The sequence below is a fragment of the Macaca fascicularis genome, chromosome 10, assembly GCF_037993035.2.
Source record: "Macaca fascicularis isolate 582-1 chromosome 10, T2T-MFA8v1.1".
Taxonomy (NCBI): Eukaryota; Metazoa; Chordata; class Mammalia; order Primates; family Cercopithecidae; genus Macaca; species Macaca fascicularis.
Genome location: NC_088384.1, coordinates 106,230,625 through 106,249,462, shown reverse-complemented (window position 1 = coordinate 106,249,462; position 18,838 = coordinate 106,230,625). Strand labels below are relative to the sequence as shown.

The window sequence follows — 18,838 nt, the reverse complement described above, 5'->3', positions numbered from 1 at the left end:
GCTCTTGGTCCAGCGCCTGACAGATATTAAGCGCTCAGCAAATCTCATAGTGACCCTAGCTGTCATTTTCATTAGCTGACTGTCCTCTCCATCGGGAGAACCTGAGCTGGGGAAGATGCGGGACAGGCTCGAGGTTTCTCCTCTTTGGGCGCACAGCACAGAGCTGGCACACAGCTGATGAACGCACGGTCCCCGAAACCTCTGCACACAGTAGGGCTTGATAAACCAGCCCACCGTCCATCGGCCTCGCCAGGGAGCATTGTACAAAGCACCCGCCAAACGCTCCCTGGCCTCCGCCCCGGCCCGGCGCCCTGCCTTCGCGTCCCTTGCACACGGTGGGCGCTTAACGCTGCGGGCTCAAGAAATGCCCATTTCTGGGCCCAGCCTCGGCCCACTGCAAGGGCCAGTGAACCGAAGCCTAGGTGGGCGGCGACGCGCCGCGAGCTCCAGGTGGGCTGGAGCCGGGAACCCAGCCGCGGCTGAGCGGGTCAGGCGGGCACGCGCCTCCGCCCCACGCTTCCGCGCCCAGCTGCGTCCAGCTGCGGCCCAGCTTCTGGCTCGCGGCGGTTGGCTGCGGCTCAGCGGCATCCGATTGGCCTGCGCGGCTCCAGCGCGAGCCCCGATTGGCTGTGACGCGCGGCCGGGCGAGGACCCCGCCCGCGGCGCCGCCGCGCCCGGCGCTGGGCGGTCATTGGGCGGCGTGATCTCGCCGCGGTTCCGCGGCCCTGCCGCCGCCGCCGCCAGCAGAGCGCACCGGGCCGGTCGGGCGAGTGGCCATGGCGGGCGCCGAGGATGGGCCGGGCCAGCAGCTGGAGCTGGACGAGGACGAGGCGTCCTGTTGCCGCTGGGGCGCGCAGCACGCTGGGGCCCGCGAGCTGGCTGCGCTCTACTCGCCAGGTAAGACCTCCGGGCCCCCCTCCAGGCCTGCGGTCACCAGCCCCCGCTGTGGACAGCGACCCTAGATTGGAGCCCCAACCTCGGGCCCAGATGCGGAACTCCAGCCTGGGTGTCTACTTGCAAATAGCGCCCCTAAGTTCGGGGACCCCACCCCAGCGTCCCTTCCAAACCCAAGCCAGAACCTTGGCCCCGGGGTTTCCTGGCTGCAAAGACACTCCCCAGATCAAGAAACTACCATGAGCTTCCTGGGCGACAAATGGAGCTCCCATCGGACCCGCAGATACGGAATCCTAGCCCCGGGGCATTCTTGGTTGCGAAGAGTGCTCCTAGACTTAGAACCCCACCTCGTCATCCCTGCAGGACCCAGTCCAAGCCCAAAGCTGCCCTTCAGCTATAAGCACTGCCCTCAGGCCCCTAAAAGTCACACCTCATCCCAGGTTCCCCAAATCTGGAATCTACACCCTAGTGCCTCCTCTGTGCCCTAGCCCAGGCCCTGGGCTGCAGACAATGACCTCACTTCCCTAACCTGGGAATGTCAGCTCCTCTGCCCAGGGAACCCTAACTCAGGGGCTTCCAGCTGCACGGTACCCCCCACACCCTTCCCCCAAAACCCCATCCTAGTGATAGCTTCAGTGGCTACAGACCGATATCCTCTCCTCAACCCTCCAGTGGGAAGCATCAGTCCTTAACCCATATTCTTGGATCCCAGGCAGTGAAGGGACTGAACGTACCCCAGTGTAAGCTCCCCTGTACAAAAGCCCCAACTCCAGCTCTTGCCCCTTCGTCACGTCCATGTATTAGCCCCTTCCTTAGGACTTGGGACTGGAACCCCCATATTCCCCAGACCAGATCACAAGTTGGAGTTCACCTCTCCCTCTGCCCCTTTCCCTGGGGCCACGGTTTCTCCCTAGCTTCTTCCTGCTTTGCTCACTGTATATGCTCCAGCAAGCACGCTGGGGCACCCCCACCTTCTCTGACTCCTATGTTGAGCCTTAGGAGTTTTATTGTTTGGCTTCAGAAGGGCCCTGTGTCCCCAGGGGTTAAGGAAGCGCCTTTGAGAACTCCAGATTCAGGTTACTGGGAGGCACCGGTTACTGGGAGGCACCTCTGCCTAGGTGTCACCATCGCATCAAGCTTTGTTTGTCAAACATTCTGACATCCTTTTGCTGTGGGGCAGCCACCAAGCACCACACGCAGCCCTTGCCTGGAGTGGGTCTGGGTCACTAGCACCTTAGCTTTCCACCCTCACGGGTCTGGGTTCCATGCTGTCTTTTCCTTAAAAAGCAGCATGGCCATGGGCCATTTGCGATTCCTCACTGGGTCCTAGACCACTCCATTCTCTGTATGTGATTTTTTAACTCCTGACTTGGGCACCTGGTCCATGCCGCTATGGTTTCTTCAGGCCTGTACCCAAGGCACCCAGCCTACGGACTTACAACCTCCGGCTTTCCTGGAGGTAGGCCAGGGTTAACATCCTGACTCTATTACTCAGCTGTATGACCTGGTCCAAGCCACTTTCCGTCTCTTTTTCCCCTTGGTTTCCTTGCAAGTTAAAGTTTATCTGCCCCTTTGTGTTAGGAAGTGGAAATGAGATCGTCCACTGTGGTGCGGCGCCTGGCATTCAGTAGGCACTCCCTGTTGTTAACAGTAGTCTGACCTTTGCTGTGGGGGATCCACCTCACCTCTCTGGTCCTCAAACTCCCCACCTGGGAATTGGGGATAAGGATTCAAGGGCCTCCCTCTTTAGTGTCCAGCTCTGCCTGCTCCTGTGAACCCTGCCTACTTTCAGACAGCCCAAATCATTCCCAGGCATTCTGAGCCTCCCCAGGGATTGCTGTCTCCCCACCTCACCACGATCAATTGCTTATTTGTCCATTTCTGGTTTCCCCAAGTGCGCTTCACTCTCTGAACAGCCATGCCTGAATCACAGTCTGCAGACAGCCTGGTGCCCCAAATCTGCAGTCAAGGCCTCTTATCTCCTCCAGACCTGGAGGTAGGGGAGGAGACTTGCCAAACTGGTTTCTCCAACTTCCTTTCCACTGGCCTCTCTGCTTCTATCCACTCACTGTGTGATCTTGGGGAAGTACTTGACCCCTCTGGGCCTGATAAAATGAGAAACCAGGCGCAATGCATGTTGAACACCTATCTTCTAGCCCATGTTCTAGGCTCTGGGGGCAGAGTGGTGAGCAAGACAGAAAAAAATGGAGCTGGCTGGGCACAGTGGCTCACACCTATAATCCTAGCACTTTGGGAGGCCAAATTGGGTGGATCACTTGAGGTCAGGAGTTCGAGACCAGCCTGGCCAACATGGAGAAACCCCGACTCTACTAAAAATACAGAAATTAGCTGGGCATGGTGGCAGGCCCCTGTAATCACAGCTACTCGGGAGGCTGAAGCAGGATAATCTCTTGAACCCGGGAGGCGGAGGTTGCAGTGAGCCAAGACCGCGCCACTGCATTCCAGCCTGGATGACAGAGCGAGACTCTGTCTCAAAAAAAGAAAAAGAAAAAATGGAGCTGGCATTTTAGTAGATAGCCAGGCAATAGACTTGACAAATAACTGTCTCACATGCCCAGTGGTGGCAAGCGCTGTGGAGCAAATATACAGCAGGAGAGGGGGACCTGAAATGTTGGGGACGGGATGACATTTTAGGGAGGGGGCGTGAAGGCCTCCCTGAGCAGGTGACATTCGAAGGAAGGCCTGAAGGGAGGCCTGAAGGGAGGAAGGGCCGAGGGAGGGAGCCCTGAGGATATTTGAAGAAGGGTTGGTCCAGACCAGGGAAACAACAAATGCAAAGGCCCTGAGGTGGGAGCTTGCCAGTCATATTTAGGGAACATGGAGGACACATGTAGGCTGGAGGGAAGAGTGGGAGAAGTTCCTGGGTTCTAGGAGCGGAATGTTTGAGATTACTGGGGCCGGAGGTGGTTTGGCACTGTGACAGTTGACAGTCATAATCATGGCAATCAACATAGCCGAGTGATTGAGCCCTCACTGTGCTGGCATGTTCCTCATCTGCTCTCAGTGCATCCCTACTACAACTGTGTGAGCTGTACCCTGATATTAACCCCATTTACAGAGGAGGAGGCTGCAACCCCTCCCAACCCCCACCCCATGCACGCTCTTCCTAAAGCTCACCTTGATCGGGGTTAGGCCCACATCTGCCCTCGCCTGATGGGAAGGCCAGCAGGACAGGGACTGAACCTATTTGGTTTGCTTGAAGTGCTTGGCCCCTCACGAGCACCCAGTCCACTTTTGTCGGAACGTTTCCTGAGGCTTAGAAAATGGGAGAGACTGCCTGAGGTCATAGGGCGGGGCACCGGGCAGCAGCAGGCCTAGGCCTGGAACCCGGGACTGGGCAGGGAGCGGGTGCCCTAGGTCTTATGTTCTTACTCTTCACTGTGGAAGTCAGCCAGCCAGGGGTGAGTGTGTGGGAGGCAGGGGCGAGTATTCCAGATCATCAGAACAGCATGTGTGCAGGGCAGGTGGCAGAGGAAGGGCCTCTGTGTACAGGGAACTGAGTAGTTGTACCAGAACAGCATGGGGCCGAGGCAATGGTGACAGGTGCAGCAGGGAGGCAGCCGCAGCCTGATTCTGCAGGCCCCAACTGTCTGGCCTAGAGGTTGAGCCCTGGTCCTGCGGGACCTGGGAGCCATGAAGGGTCCTGTTGTAGGCTTGAGTTTTGCAGCAGCAGCCCACCTCATGCCAGATGTCAGGATTTGTGAAGGGCCTGGCCAGCTTGGCAGGCCGGAGGGTGAGACGGGTGTCCAACTTCCCAAAAGGTCCCAGCTGAAATCTGGCCGTGTGTGTGCTGCTTCTCAGGTGCCCCAGGTTTCAAGGGTGCAGCCTGAAGAGTCCTTGATCCACCTGTCCCCAACCCAGGCTAACTGTTGGTGCCCCCTGCCCTGGGGATTACAGAGGCTCTTGGCACCGGGGGAGGGGAAAGGTGGAGGGTGTCAGGAGTACTGGGTGAGAGTCCTGGCCTGTACTCTCGAAGCTGAGCCCAGGGGTTCACAGTCCCCCAGATGGGCCTTCTGTTTTTTGCTCATTTTGTCTCTGTTTCTCATCTTTGTTTCTTTCATTTTTTTGGTTTGTTTTTGAGACAAGGTTTTGCTCTGTTACCCAGGCTGGAGTGCGGTGGAGCGATTGTAGCTCACTGCAACCCGAAACTTCTGAGCTCAAATTATCCTCCCGCTTCAGCCTCCAGAGTGCCGAGATTGCAGGTGTAAGCTACCACGCCCAGCTAATTTTTATTTTTATTTTTGTAGAGACAGGATCTGGTTATGTTGCCCAGGCTGGTCTCCAACTCCTGGCCTCAAGTGATCCTTCTACCTTGGCCTCCTAAAGCACTGGTATTACAGGCATGAGCCGCGGCACTCAGCCTGTTTCTCATCTTCCCGTGGCTCTGATTCCTTATTTGTCTCTCATCTCATATTTATCCCTCTGTCTGTCTCTCATCCCCGCCTTCTCTTTACCTCTTGTCCCCCATTTCCCTGAGGCTGAGGGTCTGCTGGAGGCCAGGGGCCCTCTGAAGTTCAGCTTATTTGGGGCTTGCCTCTACCTGGAACCAGAAGAGTTGGGCCCGCCAAGCCTTTTACTGCAGCCTGTCACTTGGAAAGCAGGATGACAAAGGCATGATCCCAGCCCTCCCCTGCTCTTCCTAGCCCTCCATACCTACCACACAAGGCCAGCCCTTCCTCTGGCCAACAAGTGGCCACTACTATTGGCTCAGATCTTCAACCCCTGCCAAGCCAGGGGCTGGCTCTAAAAGCAGGACCTCAGCATTACAGCCAGAGGACAGCCCAGGCCTCCTGTGTCCTGAGCAGCCACACTCCCTGACCCCGCTTCAGTCTGCCCATCTGTTAAGTGACACAGTTTAGGCCAGTTGACCCCACAGGCCCTACCAGGCTGATGGTCCATGCTGTGACTTTGGTAACCCTCAAGTGACTTTGGACAAGTGCCTTCACCTCTCCAGGCCCAGCTTCTCTCTCTGAAGAATGAGACAGAGGGTCCCTAGCCCCAGGAGGTGATGAGGCGTGCTGAGGTCACCTTAGCCCTGTACCTGGCATGTTCTAGTTGCTCAGTGAAAGCTACTTACGTTGTGTATGTTTTTACCTCCCCTCCCGGAGATGGAATCTTGCTCTGTCACCCAGGCTGGAGTGCAGTGGTGCGATCTTGGCTCACTGCAACCTCTGCCTCCGGGGTTCACGCGATTCTCCTGCCTCAGCCTCCAGAGTAGCTAGGATTACAGGTGCACACCACCACACATGGGTAATTTTTATATTCTTAGTCAAGACGGGGTTTCACTATGTTCATGTTAGCGAGGCTGATCTCTAACTCTAGACCTCATGATCTGCCCGCCTCAGCCTCCCAAAGTGCTGGGATTACAGGCATGAGCCACCACACCTGGCCATTGTGTATGCATTTTTTATGGATCAGAATTAAGGTATTTGGTCTGCAGAAGGATCCAGCTTCCAGAGGCCAAAGAGAGATGGAGTTTAGACGGAAAAGTATTCAGATTTGGAGGACGTTCTCCATGGCCTGGGGAGAGAGCTGGATCATTTCTGGTTTCAGGACAGCCCCTAACATCCAGGCTAACATGTCTCATTGATGAGTCTGGGATCCAAACCCAGCTCTGAACCTCAGTTTCCTTGTCTAGGAAATGAGATCACTCAGTTCCTTCCTTGAGGGGCTGATACTTGAATGAGAGACTGTGCCTCGGGCTCAAAAACTCAGATGACTACAGGGGCCCAGCCAGGGCCACCACCAAATCTGGCCACCGAGTGTGAGACCCCAGGGAAGGGAGAGGACCAGGGTGAACCTGGAGCTCGTATCCCATCGGATGGGGGCAGCTAATACTGTTCAGGCCTAGGGTGGCCAGAACCCTGTGTTATTGAGGGAAGCAGGAAACTAGGAATTTTACGTGATTTTCAAATTTAGTTCACTTTTTAAAACTGAGGGCAAAATGTCAGAGGGAGCCAGTTTGCAACGTCTCCAATATGGGCCACACCCCAGCACATGACAGGCTTCAGTGGGTGTCAGCCATTGTTAGGGTAACTTATTTGATTGTGTTGCAGTTGGCTCTGCCCGCTTCCTGTCCCTGTGTGCTGTGGGGCAGGCAGGTCCATCGGGAGGGTTCACTTGTTCTCTCCTTCTCACCGCCTCTCCATGTCCTCCCACCTCGGCCGCTCGGGGCTTTCTGCTTCTGAGCCCTGGGCCTTGGCTACAAACAAGAACCAGAAAGGGGAAGGCCCTGCTGGGCCTGATCATAGTGATCCCCAGGCTGGGGCAGCTGCCGGGCAGTGGGGGTGCTGCGTGGCTCAAGGGAAACAGCCCTTGCCTGAGAATTGGGAAACCAGGAGATCTAGGCCCCTGTGACCTCTGCTATGTGACCTCTGTTGAGGTCCTTCGCCTTCTTGGGCTTCAGTGTCCTCCTCTGTACAAAAGGGGCCAAAGGGATGTAACCTTGGTGTCTCCCCTTCCCCTTCTGAGCCTTGGTCTTTTCATAGGCCAGGGGAGGGCAGCTATCCTGATTCTGGTTCGGGGTAGGTCAGGAGCAGCTTGCTGTTGTGTGACCTGGACAAGGCCCTCTCCCTCCCTGAGCCTCAGTTTCCCTATCATGACAAATGGGGAACCCAGTACTTCCTTCCCAAGGTATGTCGGTGAGCGGCACCCGGACACAAAGCTGTGGAGTTGTCCGTTAGGATTGTGGTTGGGAATTTCATTCCCAGATGCTCATTCTGCAAGCATTTACTGAGTATCAGGGCCCTGGTGAGTGAGCCAGGCATGGTTCTGGGCCTCCCGACTTCACATTTAGGTAGGGAAGGCAAACGTAGACAAGGCCACAGGCATGAGTGATGGGCCTCGTGTTGGGGGAGTGTGGGGTCAGAGGAGGCATCGTGGATGGCTTCCTGGAGATGGAGGTTTCCAGGGTGAGATCAGCAGGAGCAGTGTCAGGTGCACAGGGAGTGAAGGGAACAGCATACACAGAGCCCTAAAAAGAAGAAAGGATGGACATGGGAGGAGCCCTTCTCACCTGCTCTGGCCCTGACCCCTTCACAGGGACCTGCCTGGCCCCGCTGCTTAAGGGAGACCTGGGTTCCTCACCCAGAATGTCATCAAGGTGATAGGGTGATGGGGAATAGAGGGAGGGACCAGGGGCAGCAGGAACAGGATGGAGCCGGGCGAGAGCAGGATCTTAGGAGCCAGACCTCTGGCCATGGAATTCTGGTCTTTGCTGACTAGTTGGGTGGCTTTGGGCTACTTCCTTGACCACTCTGGTGGTCAGTTTTCTCATCTGCAAAAGGACATCACTTCAGCAGGCGCCTGACATGTAGTAACTGCTCAGTACATTTTAAACACCCATGATCAAATTATTGTCATTAAAGGTCTTCTCTGCCTTACAGAGCAGCTGCCTGGGGCATACCCTAGTCACATGTTCTGTGTCACCCACATGGTGTTTTTTATTTCCTTTTTTTTTTTTTTTTTTTTTTTTTGAGACGGAGTCTCACAGTGTCACCCAGGCTGGAGTGCAGTGGCGCAATCTCGGCTCACTGCAAGCTCTACCTCCCAGGTTCACGCCATTCTCCTGCCTCAGCCTCCCGAGTAGCTGGGACTACAGGCGCCCGCCACCACGCCCAGCTAATTTTTTGGCATTTTTAGTAGAGATAGAGTTTCACCGTGTTAACCAGGATGGTTTCGATCTCCTGACCTTGTGATCTGCCCGCCTCGGCCTCCCAAAGTGTTGGAATTACAGGCATGAGCCACCGCGCCTGGCCTTTTTTTTTTTTGAGATAGAGTTTCGCTCTTGTCACCCAGGCTGGAGTGCAATGGCGTGATCTCAGCTCACTGTAACCTCTGCCTCCTGGGTTCAAGCAATTCTCCTGCCTCAGCCTCCTGAGTAGCTGGGACTCCAGGTGCCTGCCACCACGCCTGGCTAGTTTTTGTTTTTTTGTTTGTTTGTTTGTTTTTGAGGCGGAGTCTCGCTCTGTCGCCCAGGCTGGAGTGCAGTGGCCGGATCTCAGCTCACTGCAAGCTCCGCCTCCCGGGTTTACACCATTCTCCTGCCTCAGCCTCCCCAGTAGCTGGGACTACAGGCGCTCGCCACCGCGCCCAGCTAGTGTTTTGTATTTTTTAGTAGAGACGGGGTTTCACCGGGTTAGCCAGGATGGTCTCGATCTCCTGACCTCGTGATCCACCCGTCTCGGCCTCCCAAAGTGCTGGGATTACAGGCTTGAGCCACCGCGCCCGGCCGTTTTTGTATTTTTAGTAGAGACAGTGTTTTGCCACATTGGCCAGGCTGGTCTCAAACTCCTGACCTCAGGTGATCTGCCTGCCTCGGCCTGCCAAAGTGCTGGGATTACAGGCATGAAACACTGCGTCCAGCCATATTTCCTTTAATTTTTAAAATTTTTTGTTTTGTTTGTTTATTAATAGAGACAGGGTCTTGCCGTGTTGCCCAAGCTGGTCTTGAACTCCTGGGCTCAAGCAATCCTCTCGCCTCAGCTTCCCAGAGTGTTTGGATTACAGGAGTACGCCACTGGGCCTAACCCCTTTTATTTATTTTATTTTTATTTTTATTTTAGTTTTAAAATAACTAAATAGTTGGGATTACAGGCACCCGCCACCATGCCTGGCTAATTTTTGTATTTTTAGTAGAGATGGGGTTTCACCATGTTGGCCAGGCTCGTCTCGAACTCCTAGTCTCAAATGATCCTCCTGCCTTGGCCTCCCAAAGTGCTGGGATTACAGGTGTGAGCCACCGCACATGGCCCCCTTTTATTTTTTTATTTTAATTTACGATTAAAAGAAAACAATGTAGGCCGGGCGCGGTGGCTCAAGCCTGTAATCCCAGCACTTTGGGAGGCCGAGATGGGCGGATCATGAGGTCAGGAGATCGAGACCATCCTGGCTAACACGGTGAAACCCCGTCTCTACTAAGAAATACAAAAAATAGCCGGGCGAGGTGGCAGCGCCTGTAGTCCCAGCTACTCGGGAGGCTGAGGCCGGAGAATGGCGTGAACCCGGGAGGCGGAGCTTGCAGTGAGCTGAGATCCGGCCACTGCACTCCAGCCTGGGCTACAGAGCGAGACTCCGTCTCAAAAAAAAAAAAAAAAAAAAAAGAAAACAATGTAATATGCTAGTACTTTAAAAGGGAATAAGGGAAAAGCCAGTCTTAACTATATAGATTTTTTTTTTTTTTTTTAACATAAATGGTTGCTATTTGGCACTTTGCTTTTTGCGCTTACCTAGATGTCCTGGGCGTCTCTCCACGTCCACTTATAGACAACTGCCCAGGCATTTTCCTGGCTGCAGAGATGATGTGGACTGAATTCATTTGGCCAATCCCCGGGCAACGGCCACTTAGGTTATTTCCCAAGTTTTGACACCACAAACAAAGCCGCAGTGAGTGAATCAGCTTGTCTGAACTCATGTGTCTATGAAAACTATGTGGCGGCCGGGCGCGGTGGCTCAAGCCTGTAATCCCAGCACTTTGGGAGGCCGAGGCGGGTGGATCACGAGGTCAGGAGATCGAGACCATCCTGGCTAACATGGTGAAACCCCGTCTCTACTAAAAATACAAAAAACTAGCTGGGCGTGGTGGCGGGCGCCTGTAGTCCCAGCTACTTGGGAGGCTGAGGCGGGAGAATGGCGTGAACCCGGGGGGCGGAGCTTGCAGTGAGCCGAGATCGCGCCACTGCACTCCAGCCTGGGTGACAGAGCGCGAGACTCCGTCTCAAAAAAAAAAAAAAAAAAAAAAAAGAAAACTATGTGGCAACACTTAAACAGATTGCACACCCAAAGCCTGACTTCTGACTCCTCTTGGGAATCAGAATCTTTGCCTCCCTGGCCCACCTGCCGTACTTTGAGAAGCCCCACTGTCCCCATAGCCCTATTTGTCCATGAATTCCTGACTCGTCTGGAGCCTGCTTGAGGGAGACTGGGCAGGGTGTGAGCCACCAGGATTAAAGGTTGTTTGTAGCCTCTGCCTCCAAATACCTGCAAAAGGGGACAAGTGAAGCCACAAAGATTCTAGTTTAAAAAAAGAAAAAGAAGCTCATTAAAGTTCCCTTAGGCATCTCCAGAGAGAGCCCAGAGAGGCCCAGGAGACCAGAGTTCTGGTCCTGTCTGTCAAAGAATTGGGCCACTCTCTGAAGGGCCCCTTCCTTGGTTTAATTCATCCAGCCCGACTGTTTGATCTTGGCCAGGGCCTCAGTGACGTCATCTGTGAAATGGGTACAGAATCCTTTGTGGGAGTCTGTAAGCTCAGCTTGTGTTTGGCAATATAGACGCATTGAACACAGTTGATAAGCTCCTGGCTGGGTGCGGTGGCTCACACCTGTAATCCCAGCACTTCGGGAAGCTGAGGCAGGCGGATCACATGGTTAGGAGTTCAAGACCAGCCTGGCCAATATGGTGAAACCCCATCTTTACTAAAAATACAAAAATTAGCCGGGTGTGGTGCAGGCGCCTATAATCCCAGCTACTCGGGAGGCCGAGGCAGGAGAATTGCTTGAACCCAGGAGGTGGAGGTTGCAGTGAGCCGAGATGGCACCACTGCACTCCAGCCTAGGTGATAGAGTGAGAATCTGTCTCAGAAAAAAAAAAAAAAGAAAGAAAAGAAAAGTTCCCATGGGGCCACACTCTGCCTGGCCTTGACCCTCCAGCCTTTACGTCTCACTGCTTTACCTCTGCTCCCTGCAGGCAAGCGCCTCCAGGAGTGGTGCTCTGTGATCCTGTGCTTCAGCCTCATCGCCCACAACCTGGTCCACCTCCTGCTGCTGGCCCGCTGGGAGCACACGCCCCTCGTCATAGTCGGTGTTGGTGAGTGCCCGAAGCACTGCTGCCTGCCTCAACTTCCCTAGGGGCCAGGGACCCACCGGGTAACTGGCGTGTGCGTGTGTCCACATGCGCAGATGTGTGTGCTCGAGTCCAGTATGTGCCTTGGGTACCCTGCCTCCCTATCGCAGTCAGCGGCATCTCCCTGCAGCCTGACACTTGGGCCCAAAACGTAAACATGATCCTCAGTTCCTCCCCCTTCCTCTTGCATTGCACATCCAAACCATCAGCAAATGCTGTTAACTCTACTTTCAAACTGCATGAGGAGTACCGCCGCCATGGCTCTGTACCTTCATGGTCCCCACGCTGGTCCAGCTACCATCCTCCCGCCTGGACTGTTTCAGGAGCCTCCTTCCTGGTCTCCCTGCCTTCACCTTTGCCCTGCACCATCCAGTCTCCACATGGCTAGCTGGATCCTGCTAGAGCCCCAGGCAGATCATGCCACTCCCCCACTCTTATCTGCATACACCTGCAGCTGTACAGAACACACGCTTCTCAGTGTACCTGCCCCAGCTTCCTCTCTCCACCCTCATGCTAGGTCACCCTGCACCTGCCATGCTGGCCCCCTGACTATGCCTCTGTCACCTACTCTCAGATACATTCCTACTCAGGGCTTTTACATGTGCCGTTCTCTATGACTAGAATTCTGACAGTAGACACCTACATGGCTCACTCCAGGTCTCTGCTGAGAGGTCACCTCCTCACAGCAGAGGAGGTGTGATTGCCCCACAAAAAATAACAGCCCCGGCCAGGTGTGGTGGCTCATGCCTGTAATCCCAGCACTGTGCGAGGCTGAGGGGCGGATCACTTGAGGTCAGGAGTTCAAGACCAGCCTGGCCAACATGGTGAAACCCTGCCTCTACTAAAAATACAAAAATTAGCCGGGCTTATTGGCAGGTGCCTGTTGTCTCAGCTACTTGGGAGGCTGGGGCAGGAGAATCACTTAAACCCAGGAGGCAGAGGCTGCAGTGAGCCAAGATCATACCACAGCACTTCAGCCCGGGCAGCAGAACGAGACTCTGTCTCAAAATAGCAGTCTTGTCACACACCGTCCCCCTTTTCTGTTGTTACACTGTGTCCACAGTGTCTTTATTTGTTTATCGTCTTATCTCTCCCAACTCAAATGCCAGCTCCCTGAGAGCAGAGATTTTTGTCTGTTTTCTTCATTCACCGCTGTGTCCCTAGCTCAAGCCTCAGGCCTGGCACACAGCCGGTGCTCAGTATTTTTTGAATCGATGAATGAATGAATGAGAGAGCTGTTGTTTATTAGTACCTCCTGGGTGTTTTCCGTCGGTCACTTCTTACGCTAAGGTTGTCATCATTTTCCAGATGAGGAAACTGAGGCTCAGAGAAGGGACCAGTCCAGAGTCACACTTCAAGGCAGAGCACAACATAGTTATTAATACACTATCTCCACTCCCAGGCCCTGGGTGACTCAGTTTCCTTCCTCTCCATGCACCACCCGTCCCCTCCCAGTCCCCAGCTTCCAGACTGAAGGGGGCGGCTGTGCCCTTGGTCCTGCCTGACCATCCCTAAGGGTTCAACTCCCACAATCTCATTAAAAGCATTCTAGCCGCCTAAGCCAATAGTGCTCAGGCCAGCTAATTGAACCATCTGGGTCTGGGATGGGGTTGGTATATGCTGAGGATGGGAGAGAGATGAACCCGTCCATTGCTGGGAAGCCCAGGTAGGAGCCAGGCATGTCCCTGCCCCCAGGGATGGGAGAGACCTGCACCCCAAGCCTCTCTGCCTCAAGCCCCATATTCAAGGGCAGGAATATAGACAGTCTGAGCTTTGCAGCCTCATCTGGGGATGGTTACGAGCAGGTCTCTACAGACCTGGGTTCAAGTCCCAGCTCCACCACCTTCTGGCTCTGTGGTCTTGGGCAAGTGTTATTGCATCTCTGAGCCTCATTTTCCACAGTGTAAATGAGGCTGCTGGCAGTACCTGCCTCCTAGGGCTGTTGTGAAGGCAAAATGCAGGTGTGCCTAGGTGCTGAGAAAACTAGTGACTAAGCAGGGGCGGGGAGGGGATAGCACCTGCCAGACCGCTGATCAAGGCTTGCACCTTAGCTTACTGGTCAGTTTAATGATGGATGTTTTGTGAGCACTTACTATGTGCCAAGCCCCATGCTGGGCACTTTTCACTCTTTGTGCCACCCTAGTGAGGAGGTTCCCATCACCATCTGAGAGGCTATGTAAGTCGCTTGTTGGTCCTCACCCAGGCAGCAGCACAGTCTGAGATCACAAATCCAGACCTGCCTGGCTTTCAAATGAGGACTTCCCCACCAGGGCCTGTATAGCCTCCAGTTAACATTGGGAGGCCAGGCCGTTCCAGGCCTCTACAGGGGTAAAAGATGGGCTCCATCAGAGCCCAGGTGTGTGCTGTGCAGGCTGGGAGGGTGAATGTCCCAGGCAGGTCACTGTCTCCCTTCCCTGGTTGGGACCTGAGCTTCCAGCCACAGCCCAGGAAATCTCTGGCTTTCGAGGCTGCACAACACCAGCTTCCCCATCCCACACCTTTGCCTCTGGGCTGATAAGAGTAGACAATCCCCTGATAGTGGTGTTTGCACAGTCCCTAATCGATTTAAATAGCCACCCTGATTTGTGTGTTAACATGCAGGCAGTAAGTGCACCATGCCAGCCTGCAGAGCCTGCCCCCTACCCCTCACTCTCTGCCCCAGAGCTTCCATTGTCCCAGGCAGGCCCCAGAAATCAAGGAAGGCAGAAGCACGGAAAGGTGTCAAGTCAGTAAACACAGACACACATGACGCAGCCCTGGGAAGCAAAATCAAGCTAAGAGGGTAGGCGGGAAAGGCCTCTCTGAAAAGGTGACGTTTGCACAGACACCTGAAGGAGATGAGGGAGGGACCGTGCAGAGATCTTGGGGAGGGGCATCCAAGGCACAGGGAAGAGCAAATGCAAAGGCCCCGAGGTTGGCACATGCTTGCTGTGTTTGGGAACAGAGCAAGGCCATTGTGGCTGGAGGAAATTGATCAAAGGAAAATTGTGGCAGCCCAGCGACGCACTGGAAGCAGACGTTGTGGGGCCTTGAGGGCCGTGGTCTGGATGTGGGGTCATGAGAAGCCATTGGTGAGTTTCCCACAGGGAGCTGACATCATCTGATGCTGCAGGGAAGATGGCTGGGGGTGGGGAGAGCCAGGGAGGAGGCACCTGCCATGGTCCAGCTATGTGAAGATGGCAGCCCAGACCCGAGGGCAGCCCAGACCTGGGTGGAGCAGTGGAGGTGGTGATGAGTTGTCAAATTCTGGAGGAGCTGTGAAAGGTGAGCTGCCAGAATGTGCTTCCAGGTTGGCTGTGGAGGTGAGAGGGGGAAGAATTAGCCTGACTCCAAGGTTTCTCTCTCGAGAGTGGAAGGGATGAAGCTGTCATTCACAGACATGGAAAGAGGTCGGCAGAGCAGGCCTGAGGGAGGTGCTTGAGATGGCCACTGGTGAGCTAAGGAGAGGTGTCGAGCAGGAAACTGGAAATCCAGGTCTGGAGGTAGGGAGAGGCGGCTGGAAATAGCAATCTGGGGGTCGGGCCGGGTATGGTGGTTCACACCTTTAATCCCAGTACTTTGGGACAGTGAAACCCTGTCTCCACTAAAAATACAAAAATGTGCTGGGTGTGGTGGCAACGTGCCTATAATCCCAGCTACTAGGGAGGCTGAGACAGGAGAATTGCTTGAACCCGGGAGGCGGAGGTTGCAGTGAGCCAAGATCGCACCATTGCGCTCCAGCCTGGGCAACAGAGTGATACTCCCTCTGGAAAAAAAAAAAAAAAAAGAGAAAGAAATCCGGGGTCATCTGTGTCGAGATGGAGCTCCTTATCTCCTAAGCTGGCTGAGCACCCCCAGGGGCTGAGTCTCCCATGTTTCCAGGCTGGGGAGGAGGAAGAGCCAGCAAGGGAGGCTGGGATGACGCTGCCAAGGAGGTCGGGGGAGAACCAGGGAGGTCAGGGGAGTACCAGGAAGGGCTTGCAGGGGCCAAGAGGAGAATGTGTTTCCAGGAGTCTTGGGGGTCCACTGGGAACAGCCACCGAGTGGACCAGCAAGGTGGGCAGTAAAGGGACCTTCGGATTTAGCCACGTGGAGGTCAGCCACTTTGACAAGGACATCATTGTCATGAGTCAGTGGGTGAACAAGTGAAGGCCATGGGAGCCCTGAGCTTTTGTTCCACGTGGAGAAGGAGGAGGAAGTGTTTGGGTTATGAGTTGGCCCTTAAAGGAGCAGTCAGAGTCCTCCGTGGACCTTGTGAGAGGGCCTTCCGGGCAGAGGGCACAGTGAGTCCAGAGGTCGGGGATGAGGTCGGAGAAGTCCCAGGCTCAGGTCGTGGCCCGCCCTGTGTGTGGAAGTGGAGTCTGGATTTGACTGAGCTGGAAGGCAGGAAAGACAGGACTGGGACCCAGGACCAAAGCCCATGGATTTGCCCTCAGTGCGTTCACTTGGCCCCTCAGCCACGCCTTCCGTCTCCATGCCAGGCCTTTGAGGTGGGCAGAGAGGGGTGAAGAAGTCCCAGCTGGGTGACCTCTGGGGAAATGGAAGCCCCCACAGGCCCAGAGACTACCTCAAGGTCCCCCGTGAGTCATGGTAGCCTGGGGAGAGCCGTCTCCCATCCGTCTCCTTGTCCCAGTGTTCTGCAGGGAGGGGTGGTAACCAAGCCAAAGCTGCCCCCAGGGGAGCCGGCTGCCAACCGCCACCACCCCAGAGCTGGGACAAAGAGGCTTCTGTGTGCCTGTCTGCCACCCCTGCCCCCGTTAAAGCAGCCTCAGACAGCAGCCTGGAGTCACTGCCACCGGCAGAGGCCGCAAGATCACGGAGCCAGGGGGAGGGCTCCTCCTAAAATAATTACTGACTTCTCTCTAAAGCACACATCCCTCCGTGCTGGGCAGCCTGTGGGCGCCAGGGCTTGGCCATTGGACAGATGGCAAGACTGAGGCTCAGCAGAGAGCTCACAGGAGCTGCGTTGCGGGGGATGCTGGCTGTGTCGCGGGACCCACTGGGCTCTTTACCCAGCAGCCCATTTTAGTAACTTCTCATAGTTAAGGGAGGTAAATGTCCCCATTCTCCATACCTGGGTGCGAAGGCTCCCTAACCCTAACCCTAAGGTTGCATCATCCTGAATGACTCTAGTGAGTCTCTGGCTACTCACCAGCAGCCCTGCCTTGCTCCTGCCACCCTGTGACCTTGGGGAGTCTTTACCCTCCTCTGGAAGGTCAGGATGGGGTGGGGCTTGTTACCATGGACATGAAGTGAGATTGTGCACTTTTTGAAAAATAGACTTTAGGCCGGGCGCGGTGGCTCAAGCCTGTAATCCCAGCACTTTGGGAGGCCGAGATGGGCGGATCACGAGGTCAGGAGATCGAGACCATCCTGGCTAACACGGTGAAACCCCGTCTCTACTAAGAAATACAAAAAATAGCCGGGCAAGGTGGCAGCGCCTGTAGTCCCAGCTACTCGGGAGGCTGAGGCCGGAGAATGGCGTGAACCCGGGAGGCGGAGCTTGCAGTGAGCTGAGATCCGGCCACTGCACTCCAGCCTGGGCTACAGAGCGAGACTCCGTCTCAAAAAAAAAAAAAAAAAAGAAAGAAAAATAGACTTTATTTTTTAGAACAAGTTTTCAATTTACAGAAAGATGGGGCAGATAGTACAGAGTCCCCATATGCCTGGGGCACACAGTTTCCTCTGTTATTCACATCTTACATTTTACATTAGTGGGGCACATTTGTTACAGTGTGTGCCAGTGTTGATACATTATCATGAGCTGGAGTCCATGGCTTATTCAGATTGCCTTAGTTCTTCCCTAATGTCCTTCTTCTGTACCTGGATCCCGTCCAGGGTATCACATGGCCTTTAGTTGTCATGTCCCCTCTAGGATCCTCTCGTCAGGTTTTTTTTTTTTTGAGACGGAGTCTCACTCTGTTGCCAGGCTGGAGTGCAATGGCGCAATCTTGGCTCACCGCAACCTCTGCCTCCCGGGTTCAAGTGATTCTCCTGCCTCAGCCTTCCGAGTAGCTGGGACTACAGGCACGCGCCAGCACACCCAGCTAATTTTTGTGTTTTTAGTAGAGATGGAATTTCACCATGTTGGCCAGGATGGTCTCAATCTCCAGACCTCGTGATCCACCTGCCTCAGCCTCCCAAAGTGCTGGGATTACAGGCGTGAGCTCCCGCGCCCGGCTGGCCTTGGCGGTTTTGAGGAGTGCTAGTCAGGTGTGTTGTAGGTTGCCCCTCTGTTGGTATCTGTCTGATGCTTTTCTCATGATTGGACTGGGGTTACAGGTTATGAGGAGGAAGAGTTCAGAGGTGAAGTGCCATTTTCATCACATCATAGCAAAAGTACAGTCAACGTGATTTATCACTGTGATGACTTTGATCCCCTGGCTAAGGTAGCAGATACCAGAGTTCCCCACAGTCAAGTTACTCTTGGCTGGGTGCGGTGGCTCACGCCTGTAATCCCAGCACTTTGGGAGGCACTTTAGGATTTGTGGGTGGGTCGCTTGAGCTCAGGAGTTCACTCTTGGCAGTGAGCCAAGATCGTGCCACTACACTCCAGCCTGGGCAATATAGTGAGACCCTTGTCTCTACAAAAAAGTTTAAAAATCAGCAGGGTGTGGTGGCGCATGCCTGTAGTCCCAGCTCCTCGAGAGTCTGAGGTGGGAGAATCGCTTGAGCATGGGAGCTCAAGGCTGTAGTGAGCTGTGAATGGCACCACCGCCCTCCAGTCTGGGCCACAGTGGGAGAGTCTGTCTCAGAAAAACAACAAACAAAAGTTACTCTGCTCCCCCTGCCCCGCCTTTTTTTTTGAGATGAAATCTTCCTCTGTCACCCAGGCTGGAGTGCAGTGACTCGATCACAACTCACTGCAGCCTCAACCTCCGAGGCTCAATTCATCTCCCCACCTCAGCCTCCAGCTAGGACTACAGGCACGTGCCACCACACCTGGCTAATTTTGTTATTTTATATACAGACAGGGTTTCCCTATGTTGCTTAGGCTGGTACTGAACTCCGTCCGGGACTCAAGCAATCCTCCTACCTTGGCCTCCCAAAGTGCTGGTATTATAGGCGTGAGCCAATGCACCCAGCCTTCCTCCCATTTCTTTTT

General features: G+C 54.6%; 1 protein-coding gene across 1 annotated transcript in view; it reads left to right on the top strand.

Moving 5' to 3' along the window:
- The first annotated feature begins 690 nt into the window (after positions 1-690).
- PEDS1 (plasmanylethanolamine desaturase 1) overlaps positions 691-18,838 on the top strand; it is a 30,888-nt gene continuing 12,740 nt past the window's right edge. The window contains exons 1-2 of the mRNA XM_045363109.2: positions 691-897; positions 11,599-11,718. Coding sequence (XP_045219044.1) covers positions 777-897; positions 11,599-11,718 — 241 coding nt within the window. The 5' untranslated portion in view covers positions 691-776. The remainder of the gene's footprint in view (positions 898-11,598; positions 11,719-18,838) is intronic.